The sequence below is a fragment of the Zootoca vivipara genome, chromosome 4, assembly GCF_965207765.1.
Source record: "Zootoca vivipara chromosome 4, rZooViv2.hap1.1, whole genome shotgun sequence".
Lineage (NCBI taxonomy): Eukaryota > Metazoa > Chordata > Lepidosauria > Squamata > Lacertidae > Zootoca > Zootoca vivipara.
In genome coordinates this window covers 25,520,707-25,535,661 of record NC_142587.1, presented here as the reverse complement: position 1 = coordinate 25,535,661, position 14,955 = coordinate 25,520,707, and the positions used below count along the sequence as shown (strand labels likewise).

The window sequence follows — 14,955 nt, the reverse complement described above, 5'->3', positions numbered from 1 at the left end:
GCCTGGGTGACTCAAGTTGTGTACCTCAATTGTTTTAATATGGTGGAAAGGGGTTTCTCCTGAATGCACTAGCTAATGGAAGCATTTTTGTTAGTTTATGAAGTAGCTTAGGACACGACCCAACAAATCTCCCAGGTACAGCTTGTCCAAGTTACTAGCCTATGACTAAAAAGTTGACCACGTAGGTGGTTTGTTGCCACACAGGATAGCGGTCAGAGATCCTTCTGGACAGCAGAATGTCTATGCTCCCCTTCCTCTGGCTGGAGGCGATGTAATCAGTGTGTCATGAAATGGAAGAAAAGACAATGTAAGCCTTGCAACTGGGATGGAAAAGGCTTGCTGTCTTTGAGAAACCAAAACTGTGGCATTTGAGGGCTTCCCTAGAACCTACTGGGGAAACAGGTTCTGTTGGGAGTTAATGCGGTGAGCCTTCCATCTCATCCTGCATATTTATGTGTTTGGAAATAAACCTTGTATCACAGCAATGTCATCAGCCTCCAATGACCTACAGTGGTACCTCGGGTTACAGACACTTCAGGTTACAGACTCTGCTAACCCAGAAATAGTACCTCGGGTTAAGAACTTTGCTTCAGGATGAGAACAGAAATGGTGCGGTGGCGGCACAGTGGCAGTGGGAGGCCCCATTAGCTAAAGCAGTACCTCAGGTTAAGAACAGTTTCAGGTTAAGGACGGACCTCCAGAACGAATTAAGTTCTTAACCCGAGGTACCGCTGTACATTGTAAGGGAACCAAACTGAAGTTTCTGTTGGAACCCCTCACTGCTCAAATATTGGGGTGTGTGTAACACTGGGGTCAAGTGGTAAGGATAACTCTTCCCTGAAATCACATCACATACAAGGCAGGCAATAAGAAACTGGAAGTTACTACTGAATGCACCACTATATATGATGCTACAAACAACTGGGCAAAGCCTAGCCAGGTATGTTCACAATATAAAGTCTGCAGTAGATGATCTTTACAAATTCCTCTCACTTGAAAGAGCACAACAAACGAGCATGTGGATAAGCTGTAGCAAGTATGTTCAGTGACCAGAGCTGACCCCATACCTTGGCTTTGAATGCATCTCACAACTCTGAATACCTTTCACTTCAGGTTAATTTTTATATGATGTAAAGCACTGAGTGAAACGGGTGGGGGTAGGAAGGCTGCAGCCGAAAGAGAAACCAACCTCCACCTTTCAGCCAAAACACACGAGAGAAGTGAAATGGAAACACAAGCTCCTTTAACATTCCTTCTTCAAGATGCAGTCAGAGCAATGCTAAGTTCTCTTTACTAACTGTAATAAACCAACAAGATCCTATATAGCTGCTAGCATGCTTCTTTGTTGTAACATCCAAACCAATTGTCGATGAATAATACAAAATTAGCAAATGGAGATGATATCTGAGGCGTTCTGTATACAGCAAAGCAACGCTATGCCATTGCCCTGCACCACCCTACAGTTCCATTGTCTACTTGAGTCACCATCAAGCTATTTAAAAAAAGAAGAGCGTTAGCACAGTTAAACTGGATACAGATCTGAGTTTTGCAGTGTTTGCAAATGAGGCAGTCGCTTAACAGCTTCACCACATGTTAACAGATCCATCACCCCACATCCACATTGCAACATTTTGGTCATTCAACTCAGCAGATCTCGATCAAAGTTTCCTGATCAAGTGCAGTTTCAACAAATGAACTTAGGCTGCAATGTCAGTAAGCCTCAAAGAAGAGGAGGAGGAGGAGGAGGAGGAGGAGGAGGAGGAGGAGGAGGAGGAGGAGGAGGAGGAGGAGGAGGAGTTTGGACTTGATACCCCACGTTTCACTCCCCTTAAGGAGTCTCAAAGCGGCTAAAAACTCCTTTCCCTTCCTCCCCCCCAACAAACACTCTGTGAGGTGAGTGAGGCTGAGACACTTCAGAGAAGTGTGACTAGCCCAAGGTCACCCAGCAGCTGCATGTGGAAGAGCAGAGACGCGAACCCGGTTCACCAGATTACAAGTCCACTGCTCTTAACCACTACACCACGCATTGCTCCCAATGCAGCAGAGACTTATTTCTGAGTAAACATGCATGGTACTGGACTGTTAGCACACATAAGTATTAAGGTCAGTATAGCTCAGGAACTGCAAGAGGTATCTTTCTGCCAACTACAGCGGTCTCTCTCCAAACAACCTACCACCTAGGGTACTGAATTTAAAGACTGTGGTGTACCCTCTCCACACCAAGAGCTGCAGCACCCCAGAAGTAGGAAGCGAAATGCGAGGGAAGAATAAGACCCTGAAATGAGTCTTAGTGGGACCCTAGTACAGAACCTTCATTGATATAATGTGTGCATGGTTTTGCTAGAATTGTATATGCTATAAATTAATCAGGACATTTAACCAGTGTTTTTCTTCTTAAAAATTGTTTAGGGGTACTCTCACTTTCCTACTCTTATTGAAATATTGCCCCTCAATGAGGCCAAATTTAGATTCACAAAATGTTCAGGGGGTATGCATACCCCTGCGTCCCCGCCCCCCTCGAAAAAAGCACTGAATTAACTATTGGCTCCAGTTGAATATACCCCCAACTAGCTTTCTTCCATCAGCTCTGATTGATTTGCACAAAAACAGTTGGATGAAAAGACATTAACTTAAGGTTATGTTCCCCTTGCCATCCAGTACAATACTTATTAAATTTAGGTCCCAGTGAAGCAAAATACCTATTGAACCAAAGTCTTTTTGATAATGAACAACAGAGCAATCTGTCCGCAGTGAGGAAACTATGCCCCTGGTTTGCCTGCCTTCCAACTGGTCCTCCTGATGTAGGATCTAACAATTCAAAAATGTAAACAATTCGTAAATGTCCACGTGGAGGTGGGAATGCTGAAACATTGGTTCAGGTTTCTATTTTTCTCTCTGTACAGTGGAACCTCGGTTTATGAACACCTTGGTTTATGAATTTTCGGTTTACGAACGCCGCAGACCCATCTGGAATGGATTAATTCACTTTCCATTACTTTCAATGGGAAAGTTCGCTTCAGTTTGTGAACGCTTCAGTTTATGAACAGACTTCCGGAACCAATTACACCCATGCTTCGGGTTAAGTACGCTTCAGGTTGAGTACTCCACGGACCCATCTGGAATGGATTAATCCCACTTTCCATTACTTTCAATGGGAAAGTTTGCTTCAGTTTATGAACGCTTCAGTTCAAGTACTCCGTGGACCGTCTGGAACAGATTAATTCACTTTCCATTACTTTCAATGGGAAAGTTCGCTTCAGTTCAGTTTATGAACGCTTCAGTTTATGAACAGACTTCTGGAACCAATTGTGTTCATAAACCGAGGTACCACTGTATAGGAATCTATGTAAAGAGTTAATCCAGGAAGTACAGCTGATTCTTATGCGTCTTTTCTTCTTGCAGATCACAATAAAAAGTAATGCCCTCTATCTTTTTTTAAACTTTTGGCCAGAATTGGCTGAAATTTGTAGGCATGGTCACTTATTCTGAGGGCACAAATTCTGTCAGCTTTCAGAAGAAAAGTTGCAATGATTTTCATGCAAGAGCAGCCATTGCAGTTTTGTGGTGGGCAGAAAAGGGAATCCCTTAACCTCACCTTATGTTGTCTGGGTAATTGGACTGAAAAGTAGAAGCATGCGAGAGAAACCTGACCAACTGCAGACAAATAGATGGCTAGGCTTTAGGTCTAGGGACCTTTAAAGTTCATTTTGGGGAGGAACTACATAGGATTGGGGTGGGGGGGTCTGGTCGATTATAAGCTATAATTTTTAGTTGCAAAAGAACTCTCCCAGTCCAATTCTGACACCTCGATTAAGTTTAGACACATACGTTCCACTTGCAAAGTTGCTCCCTCTCTTAAAGAAACCAGGATGGAGAGCACTGGTAAAATTAATCCCTCCGATAACCAAGCTAGACCCATCAGTCACAATGGTGCTCCTTCTCTGTGCCCTGGTGTTTTTCTCTTCCTCCCCAATATCATTCCACCTTGGCCTTTTGGCTTTATAGTAAGCTTAGACACACTACTTTCACTTTCAACAGGTGCCTGTCTGCAACATTACCAGTATTTTGATATCTGCACCACTGAGGTGCCGCAAAGTGTTTCAGCTTGTGCCACCTTACAAAGATCCCACTTTACCTCTGACAAGTCCTAAATACCTCCAACGTATCCCACTCCACACCAGGATTTGCCTAAATCCAATATCCATCCCTACTTCAGAGTTCCATTCAAGCCAATCAATCACACCAGGGATGGGGAACCTGGGACCCAATAGATATTATTCACAACAGTTCTTATCATCCCTGACCATTGGGCTATGCTGGATAGGGTTCACAGGAATTGGCAGACCACCACCACCTGGATGGCCAAAGGTTCCCCATCCCTTAATTGCACCTTACTTGCATAAAATTAGTACCTTCTTCCACATGACATGGAATAAATGCTTTGCTAAAGGTAAAGGTAAAGGGACCCCTGACCATTAGGTCCAGTCGTGACCGACTCTGGGGTTGCGCGCTCATCTCGCATTATTGGCCGAGGGAGCCGGCGTATAGCTTCCAGGTCATGTGGCCAGCATGACAAAGCCGCTTCTGGCAAACCAGAGCAGCACCAGGAAGCAATTTCGGAGATTAATAAGAGTATGCCCACATTTTATTTGCATGTGTGTAGTGACCGGGCTGCTCAGTTTTATAGGCAGCCAAACCTAACATATCTCTCTGTTTTCTCAGACCTTACCTCAGATTGCATACTTCTTTGCACATTGATGTTCCAATACCTCTAGCAGCAGCAGGTGGTGGGGAAAGCTTATCTCCATGCCCCAAGTACCTGCTGATGAACAGCAGGCTGATGGGCAAAAAAGGCCAACACTTTTGCTTAATATCAGACAAGTTGGACTACCCAAAAAACACACACACAAGGATTCTTACTATTACCCTAAGTTAAACTATATTTAAAATAATTCATACAACACTATCTGGCAGCTAGCATAGAAGTACATCCCCCCCCAATAGCATTTGCTTAAACAAAATGGTTTTTAATAATAGTATCAAGCAAAACATTTCATGCACAATGTCAGAAAATGCAGCAGGGGGGGGCACTTGAATTTTCTAATTCTGTTTTCTTAAATCCTTTTTAACCTCAGCCTTGCATTCCTTCTTGTCTCCAGCAGTATACACCAAGCCACAAAAAGCATAGCACAATTATCCTGAATGCACAGTGATGCTGCAGGCGCACCCAGAGCCTTTGATATAACTTACTTTAAATGGAAAACATCACTTCTCCTAATGCACGCCAACACTTAAAACTCAACATTAAATAAATATCATTTCAGAGACCCAAGTGGTAGAATACAAATCACCAACCTGACATGTCATTGCTGTTCATCCCGTATTCCTCTCTAGCAGTCATGCATACCAAACAGAACACAAGACAGGCAACGTGAACTGAATCAGCAGCATTTGGTTTCTCTCTCCCCCCTCCCCTTCCCCAATTTCCACAAAAACAAGCTTTCAGTTTCACAGTGGACTGTAGCTTCACTATTTACAGCAAAGACTGCCTCCAATGCTTCATTCATACCCTATTAGAATAAAGCAAGATTACTGTGGAAAGCTCTGAATTAAAAGAAATTGTAAGAAAAGATATGATAGCGAAGCTTTGCTACTGACAATTTTGGAAGAAGATGTAGTAGAGGAATCCCCACCTTTGCCCTAGCCTTTTCTCAAAGGTAATAAAATGCCTTGGAGGGAGAGTGACAGTCAAACAGCAGGTCACAAGATACTGTACAAGGAACCTCTTTCTAAAGGAGCTACTGGTAGGTACAACAAGGAAGCATTCGTGATTCTTTAGTAAATATATTCTACAAACATTCTGTGTGATAAAGCTCACAATGAACACGTACGTGGCGCTGACGTAACAATAGGCACTCTGGAAATGAAAAATACAAATGCGTGAATTGCGCAGAGGACCGGAAGATCCCTAATACTAACCTTAATACAAGAACTACTAGATTGCGCCAGTCATTTCAGTTCAGCAAAGTCACTGGAAGCAGAAACAAGAAAGGGAAGGGAAGAAAACATGAAAGGTAGACACACCTGTTCTTTTCTTCAGAAGATACCACAGTTCTGCAATATCCTTGTACAGCAAGGAGATCAGACTTAAGGTCATATTGCCACAAATCAATTTAGTGAAGTGTTGCTCAGTAGATGGTGACCTCTGTCTTTAAAGCGCCCGTTCAATATACAAGGAAAGCTCAAAACTTCACCTTTCACAGTAAAAGTCAAGCTGAATGGGACACAATACCTTTCTTCAAGTTACATGCAAAGCCAGTGTGTCTTTCAACGGGATCAGAGGTCCACAAAAGGGTTAGCGATTGACTGGAAACTTCTCGTTTTCCTGTTTTATGGTACAGAGAACTCACAGGCAGCACACTAAGTTTATTTACCCAGAACGTAGAAGACAATAACTGAGCAAATTCAATTAAAAACAAAACATGTTTTTAAAACAAATTAATTTCTAAACTCTCCTGGAGTGGCATGTCAAAAGCCTCCCTTAAGGAACCCTACTTTAGCAAATGGTAACCTATCAAGTAAAGCCATCTCTTTTTAGCCTGAAAGGAACAACACTGGTCAGCTGACAGCTGCTTCTCTCAAAGAGCTCTCTAATGAGACAATTCCTTGAAATGGATTGGGAAATTTCACATTTCTTGGGGGGGGGGATACCTATTCTCACTTTTTTTCTGGAAAAGTGCAGAAAAGGACAATTCAACCTTTAATTGAAATCTTCACCAATATATGTGCATTACTGAGCTTAATAAAACTTTTCTTCAGTTAGAATAATAAAACTTATTTAAAATGCATGTACTTCAGAACATGTTTTATATGCCCAAGGCAATTCTCTTGAGGATTTTGCATGTTGTTAAAAACAATTATTAAATGAATATAGATTTCTTTCTTATTTTTTAAATGACATCTACATTTCTTGGAATCATAGAGTTGGGAGGGACCACGAGGATTATCTAGTCCAACCCACTGCATTGCAGGAATCTTTCGCCCAGCGTGGGGCTTGAACCCACAACCTTGAGATTAAGAGCCTTGAGCTCTATCAACTGAGCTATCTCTATGCCAGGGCTTTTGTCTTTTCTCAAAGAGATATCCACATGTCTGTAAAAAAAAAAAAGCACTTGCTATACACTTTCAGAGACTGTACACAATAGGTCAGAATAGTCAATCCATAAAGCTTATGTTATACATGCAGATTACAACAGGCAATGTGAAACAGATCCTCTCTCGTTTGTTCTTTCACTTGTGTTTTTTCACCTGCCAATGTGGTGTAGTGGTTAGAATGCCAGATGAAGACCTGAGAGACCAGGGTTCAAATCGCCATGAAGCTCAATAGGTGACCTTGGGCCAGTCACTGCCTCTCAGCTTAACCTACCTCACAGGGCTGTTGTAGGGATTAAATGAGGAAGAGGAGAAGCATGGACACCACGTTGACTTCCTTTGAGAAAAAGGTGGGATATAAATAAAACAGAACAAAATAAAATAAATTGTAGTGATATGTGTAAAAGGACTTTTTAAAAAGATGCCCAAGGTTTATACAGTTCAAGTACACCTATGAACTTTCACCCACTAAACGTTAAGCAAAGTCTTATTTCACTTGATCCTTTTAGGTGATTGTTGTAGGGCAGATTACCTGTTAATTAGTGACCTCAAGATTGCTTACTAGCAATCTCAAATTCAGTAATACAGATAAACAGGACAGTAAATGAAAGTGACAGAAGCAACTGTTAAATGACTCAAAGAATATAACAGACCGTTTCCCCTCTGCTACTGGAGAAGACTTCTGCCTTTCCAAAGTCACCAGAAGGTCAAGAAATGAAAACATGGTGGATAGCTCAAGGATTTATAATTACAACTATTCAAACAGTAACAGTAAGGTTTCTTCTTCTTCACTGTACATTTATATCTGGAAAAGCATTCCATTATGAGTACAAATTATCTACAAATTTGTAACAATCACACTAAGTATAAATTCTACCTAGTTATATCCATGAACAACTTACCCAACAAAGGTACTTTTAATGCCATGCTTTCTATTCCCTTATAACCAAGACCAAAACAAGATAGATAGATAGATAGATAGATATAGATAGATAGATAGATAATTTGCTTATACTGCAATATGCAGAACATGGCTGAGGAACTTGTTTGGATAATATAGATTTGATAACAAAAAAGCACAAAAAGAACTGCAGTGAATGAGTGAGCTTCCCATTTCTGATGTTTAATTTTCTATAACTGGAGGAGGGGGCATCAGTGACAGCAGATGGGAGACAGCAGATGTTTCAGGCAGCCCACCTGAAACATAGTGAAGAGCTAAGACCATAGAATGCACACCTGACAGTTCAGCTGGCAATCCATTGTTATCATATTATGGCTGTCTTTATTCTTACTGTTGTAGAAGGGCTTGTCTAACTAAAGATTTCAAGAAACCAACAGGAAACCTTCTCATTATGTTCTATGCTTCACATAGAAACTTAATATGAGATGAACAGATGAAACATCTTGCCAAAGGCTATTTAACTCACCTATGGCTAAGAAGAAGAGAGCCCAGAATTGTAAGACTTGTGGTAGACAATAATGTGTCTGGTTTTTCAACCAGCAAATGTTTAAAGTTCTTTAAATTCTGCACAGAAGGCAGTCTGCCTGCCATCCACAGTACCTCCCTATGACATATCCTTGAGACCTTGCTTAGAAGCCCTGCCTGACAAGCTGAAAGTTTGCAAAAACCCAGTCCTTACTGGAATGTGGTGCCTGCACACCTCCCATGCTCCCTTCTCCAGACAAGAGATACTGTCCTCATACAACTCATTCACATGTGGCATCGCTCACTTGCATTTTCTCTAATTCCTCTGTAAAAGTGAAGCCTCTTTGCAAGCAGTCAAGTCCCTCTTAATTTCTAGTCATCCAACACACCATACTTTTCTGTTTATAAGAAGCCCCCATGGATAAGACACCCCCTAATTTTGGGGACTCAATGTTAAGAAAATTGGGGAGGGGTTGTCCGGAATGGGAGGAATGCCGAAAAAAGCTCACCCAAATTCCAAATGCTTGCGATCGAACGCAATGCAGAAGCCTCCTATCTTATTTCTGATCAACGCCAGCAGCCGCCAATCACACGCCCCATTGCCACAGCAGAGCCCAATCACCAGCGGCAACTGCCGCAGCAGTGCCCAATCGCAAGCAGACCTATCACCCACAATAACGCCAATGACAATCTACTACTCAAGACAGAAATCATTTCCACTATCCCTCCTCTAAGACGACCCCAATTTTTAAGCGTTGTTTTAAGGTAAAAAACATAGTCTTAAAGACGGAAAAGTACGGTACATCCAACTAACCCACTATTCCAATGTCCACTTACACTACAGCTCATCCATGGGTTGTACATTTGGCAAGAAGAGAAAGAAAGGACTCTCCTTCCTTAGAGGTTATTAAGCACACTGTTGAACCCCCACAAACCATTAATATAGTTCAAGAGAAAATCAGGCACTGGGTTCCCTCCCCCCCCAGCTCTTTAAAAGAATATGTAAATGATGTGTATGGTTGATTTTAGGCCATTTTCTTTTCTCTCTCTCATTTGTACTTCTGCTGTGCTATGATAGTTGTGGCTACACAGCCATGTGTGCTGCCTCCCTCTTGAAGCATTGTAGCATTTGCTCAGTGTCAAATAAGGCTAGAAATCTAATGCTGTGGGATTTACTCAAATACCCATGTGGTTAGCCCGAATGCTTAAAACACATATTTGACCTTACTATAAAATAGCAAACAGAAGCATCAATATAAAACTTTTCAGTGTGATTTGTGTTTTTAATGTTGTAAACATTTGTAAGGTTGATTCCTATTCAAAACAATGCAAATTTCCTGGATTCTTTTCTAGGACCTCAGGGTGGAGATATAGCTTGTGGTTCTGATTTGGCCCACTAAGTCCTGATGTACATGGGTGGAGTGACTTATGGCAAATAGGGGTTGAAATTAATCTGCACTCACTTCAGCATTTATGCCACAGATCAAATCGTCCAGGCCGCTCCCCTATGAAACAACTGGATGAAGCAGGGAGGGACTGATTTGTATTACACAGAACATAATATATGAGAAGAGGCTGCTGGATCAGGCCAGTGGCCCACTTAGTCCAGCATCCTGTTCTCATGGTAGTCAATCAGATGCCTACAGGAAGCCAGCATTCAGGATCTAAGTTCAACAGCACTGTTCCCTCTTCCAGTTTCCACCAACTGGTATTCAGAAGGATTGCTGCCTCCGATTGAGGTGGTAAGACTGCACAGAAAGGGGACAAGGAATCAGTGGCGCTCCAGTTCTTGTTGGCATTCACAGCTCCCAGCCTGCCTAGCCAAGGATCTGGGATGATGCAAGTTGTAATTCAACAACAAATCCAACCATGGCTGGGGAAAGCTGTCACAAGAATGAAGCCAAGCTTCATTCTCTTCAGCATGGAACAGGCATGGAACAAGACACTTCAGTGTACATTAACCCCCCACCCCCAATAAACCCCACAAACTTTCACTTAAAAATTGTTCTGGGAGCTCCAGAAAAATGCTACGATGCATTCCTTACAAAATTGGGGTGGGGTTTGTTTTACACCAAATTATGAATGGAAAACATGGCCCCTAAATCAGCTGTTACCAGCTACACTGTGTAAAGGAAATAAACTCTGGTACTCAAGCCCACTAAATAAAGACTGAGCATGTAAAGCTATAATCTGCAAGTAATTAAATCTATATGTTAACTACGCGCTTGAAAAATATAAGCCTACAAAACGTCTCACCAGTCATAAAATATGCATAGCAGCATGACAGTATACTTGTCTACTTTGTTAATCCAAAAGGAAGCACAATCTTACCTCTAACATTTTGTTTTGATCCCAAACTTTAGAACAATGGCTATTCTTTTTTTACCTTTGACTTTCCTAAGGTGCTTCCTGTTTTAGTCCTGCATGCAAATAATGGGTGTGCAGAACAGGAGCCACCCCTTTCCACATTGTTGTTTACACTGCTGCTTCTTTATGTACTTTCATGCTGCGTATGGGTGGGGTAACACAAACATTAAAAAAGAAAACTGCAACAGGAAATGATCTTGTTTAGAAAAGGCATTTTGCTTTAGTCTCCTACATGTCATATTCCACTATTGTCATTTTAGAATAGTATGCCCTACGTCAGGGGTGTCAAACTCAAATTCATCGGGGGCCGCATCAGCAGTTTGGTCACCCTCAAAGGGCCGGTTGTATCTGTAGGACTATGTGTCCACTCTTTATTATCATAAATTATTGTCACTGCATTCAATTATTACTGTTTTTTGTAATAATGTAAGTAATAACTAGCTCTGAAAGCAGAAACATAGTCAGAATAATGGCAAGTAGATATTCAAATGTAAAATTATTGTACAATTTATTGAAAAATGATTTTTGGTAACTGCACTGGGTGGTGGAGGCTCGCTAGGGTTTCATGCAGGACCTTTGCAGAGCTACTAGTACCTGGAGATGCTGGGGTCCTTCTGCATGCAGGACAGATGTTCTGCCAGTGAGCCACCACCCTTCACCAAAGGGACTGGCTGAGGTTGACTCACTGGAGCTGCTCTCCTGGTTCCAGGGTTTAAGGGCCAGAAGTATAAAGCAGCATCCTATGTTTCTGAGGAGAGGGAGAGGGAGGGGAGGGGAGGAAGGAAGGAAGAAAAGAGGGAGTGGGAGGGAGAGAGGAAGGAAGGAAGGAAAGAGGGGAGAGAAAGAAGAGTAGGAAATAAGGAAGGGAATAAAGAAGAAAAGAAAAAGAAAGAGGGAGAGAAGACGGAAAGGGAGAAAGAAGGAAGGAAGTAGAGGGAAAGAAAGAATAAGAATGAGGGAGAGGAAGAAAGATGGGAAGGACGGAAAGAAGGAAGGAAGGAAGGAAGGAAGGAAGGAAGGAAGGAAGGAAGGAAGGAAGGAAGGAAGGAAGGAAGGAAGGAAGGAAAGAGGGAGCAGGAGGGAGAGAGGAAGGAAAGAGGTGAGAGAAAGAAGAGTAGGAAAGAAGGAAGAAAGAAGGAAAGAAAAAGAAAGAGGGAGAGAAGACAGAGATAAGGAAGGAGGGAGAGGGAAAGAAAGAATAAGAACGAGAGAGAGGAAGAAAGAAAGGGAAGGGGGGGGTTGCCGCCTTGATTCAGCGCCAGAAAAGAGCGCGAAGGGACCCAGGGGCAAAAAGCATTTCCTGTGCAGCGTGAGGCAGCAGGTGTCCGTTTTAGGAGAAGTGCGTAAAGCCTCAGAGTTGCACGTTCGTGAGGCTGAGCCGCTGCTGAGCTCACGTTCATGAGGCTGAGCCGCGGAAGGAGGAGGAGGAGGTGAGGCAAGAGGAGGAGGAGGCGGCTTGTCGGGTCGGTGCCCGGCAGCACCGTACGGAGAGTGCCGAGCCTCTGGGACGCAGCAGTGCTCTGTAGCACTTTGAATCCTCCTCCTCCTCCACGCGGCGCTGCTGGGTGCTTTGTCTGTGCTTCAGCAACAGCAGCCGTTTCCAGGCGCCGAGCCGTGGCAGGAGGAGGAGGATTCAAAGTGCTACATAGCACTGCTGCGTCACAGAGGCTCAGGACTCTCCGTGCGGCGCTGCTGGGCGTTGACCCGGCAAGCTGCCTCCTCCTTCTCCTGCTGTGGCTCGGGGTGCTCCACGCAGCGCTGCTCTGGCCGCCTTTCTACCCCCCCGGGCCCAGCTGTTTGTCGGCGCTTTGTCGGCGCGGCGCTTCAGGAGCAAGGTCCCGCTGCTGGGTCCCGCTGGCTGGGGCGCTCGGCGGGCCACATGACAAGGGCTGGCGGGCCGGATTTGGCCCCCGGGCCTTGTGTTTGACACCCGTGCCCTACGTAGTCATAAGTAATACACCAGTCTTCAGCCATTCAAAATCCTTTGCAGCATCAAATATTCAAGGCATTACGATACAGCGGCAGAGGAATTCCCAGCCTATTATGCACCCAAATCTTTTCATTTATGATTATTTGCCTTGTTAGGTTTGCAGCTTCTACCAGGAGTCAATTTCCGTTCCTTCTCTGGTTTGTCTCTTACTTTTCACTGTGAATGTCTATTGGTTGCTATTTGTTCCAGCCGTCCTGAAACCCACCAGTGATTTGTTTTTTATACTCCCCAGTGCTCTTTGGGGTCCATTTTAACTCATCTTCTGATGGGTTTTCCAGTCTTGGAGCCAACATTATTCCTTTCTTCCCTCCGTGCCATTTTTCCATTTGCACCCATATCTTAACTGCATTCCTTTCTTTCTTCCCTTCCAAGGCTTTGCTTGGTACAGTTCGGGGGATGGAATCAGTGACAAGAGCACACTTTGCATGTAGAATGTCCCAGGCTCAATACCTTAGCATCTCCTTTCTTTCTTTTTTAAAGACAAAGGTGGACTGTAATGTGACACCACTGCTAGAACTGAAAGAGCTGCTGCCAGAAAGAACAGGCAATATGGACTAATAATCCTACCCGGTTTCCAATATTCCTATATGTAGCTGTGCTACTTGAGCGAGATTCAAGGACCAATTAATTTTGTTCCCCTTACTCCCGTGATCAACATGTGGTGCAGGGATAGCCAACATGCTACCCTTAAAATATTGTGGCCTCATTACCCCTGACAATTACATCATGCTGGCTGGGGCTAATAATGGGAGTTGTAGTCCATAACATCTGGAAGGCACGTTGGGTACCACTGATGTAGCAAGAAACCAGCATTGTGCAGTCTGGCGCTCTCTAAGCTCAAGAACAGCTACGCAAGCAAGAAGACGTAGCAGCTTGCAGCCTTCTCCCAGCCGCAGCTTATACTGCAATATTGCAGCAGTAACTTCCAACCTTGTGAGAAAGGGACATTGCAGTTCTATTTAACAGCACCACCCTATGCAGTAGGTGGTAAAGGGGTAGTCAAAATAGGCTTGGGTGTTCCTGAGCACTGAAAAAAAAATACAGACAGCATAGAAGTTTCAAAATTTATAGATTTGTTTACTAAATACAGATAAAAGTAAGGGGTGGGGAACCTGTGGCTCACCAGGTGTTGCTCGACTACATCACTCACCATTGGACTTGGTGACTGAGGACGATGGGAATTGCAGAAAAACAACATCTCAACGGGCACAAGTTAAGAACCCCTGCTCTAGGGCAGCGTTTCTCAACCACTGTTCCGCGGCACACTAGAGACGCTGGCTGGTGTGCCGCGACGTGCAGCGACGAGAAGGGCGATTTGCATTGTCACGTGCCTGGCGGCCGCCAATAACTGACCCACCGGAAAGCAATATTTCTCCTCCTCTTTCCCAAAGCTCAGTGCAAACGAGCCTGGTGGCCGCCAATACACAACACTGACCCGCCGGAAAGCAATATTTGGCAAGTGTTTCTTGCAGTCATAATTATAATATAGGGCGGCACAGAGTTAATTTTTAAAACTTTTTTAATGGTGGTGTGCCTCGTGATTTTTTTCACGAAACAAGTGTGCCGTGGCCCAAAAAAGGTTGAGAAACACTGCTCTAGGGCACCAGAAAATTTCCTGGGAGAAACTGAAAATTTCCTAGAAAACCGACATCACAGCACACTGCATAAAATTGTTTTAAGCAAGCTGGTACAGATGCAAGTTGCAGAAACACACATGAAAGTGCATGCACACAAGAGCAAATTTGACTTGTGCATCTTCCTACAAGATACAGAGAAATTGCTCCTTTTCAGAGGAGTGAAAAGCAGCAATACCAAGTCAGTGGCCTACCTACAGTACTTTTCAATGCCTTTGTAACGGGGAAAGCAGCTCTTAGCCAGATGACAACTGAAATTGCCTGCTGTGTTGGGGAGGGATCATAGCACATGCTTCACATATAGAAAGTCTCAAATGCAATAGGCTGCATCTCCAGTTAAAAGGTGATGTGTAATACCTCTGAAACCCTGAATAACTCACTAGAAT

The 14,955-nt window shown here is 43.5% G+C and overlaps 1 protein-coding gene across 15 annotated transcripts in view; it reads right to left on the bottom strand.

Annotated features, from left to right (window-relative positions):
• The window catches only part of MCF2L (MCF.2 cell line derived transforming sequence like), a 116,101-nt gene that overhangs the window by 59,121 nt on the left and 42,025 nt on the right, over window positions 1–14,955 (bottom strand). The window contains exon 1 of one of the 15 annotated variants that reach the window (XM_088668580.1): window positions 6,085–6,322. The exons of 10 other annotated variants lie outside the window; for them this stretch is intronic. In XM_088668580.1, the coding sequence (XP_088524706.1) occupies window positions 6,085–6,157 (73 nt within the window). In that variant the 5' untranslated portion in view covers window positions 6,158–6,322. Of the gene's footprint in view, window positions 1–5,355; window positions 5,463–5,693; window positions 5,772–6,084; window positions 6,323–14,955 lie in introns of those variants that run through there. 4 more of the 15 variants (XM_088668576.1, XM_088668581.1, XM_088668578.1 and 1 more) reach the window with 4 other exon arrangements.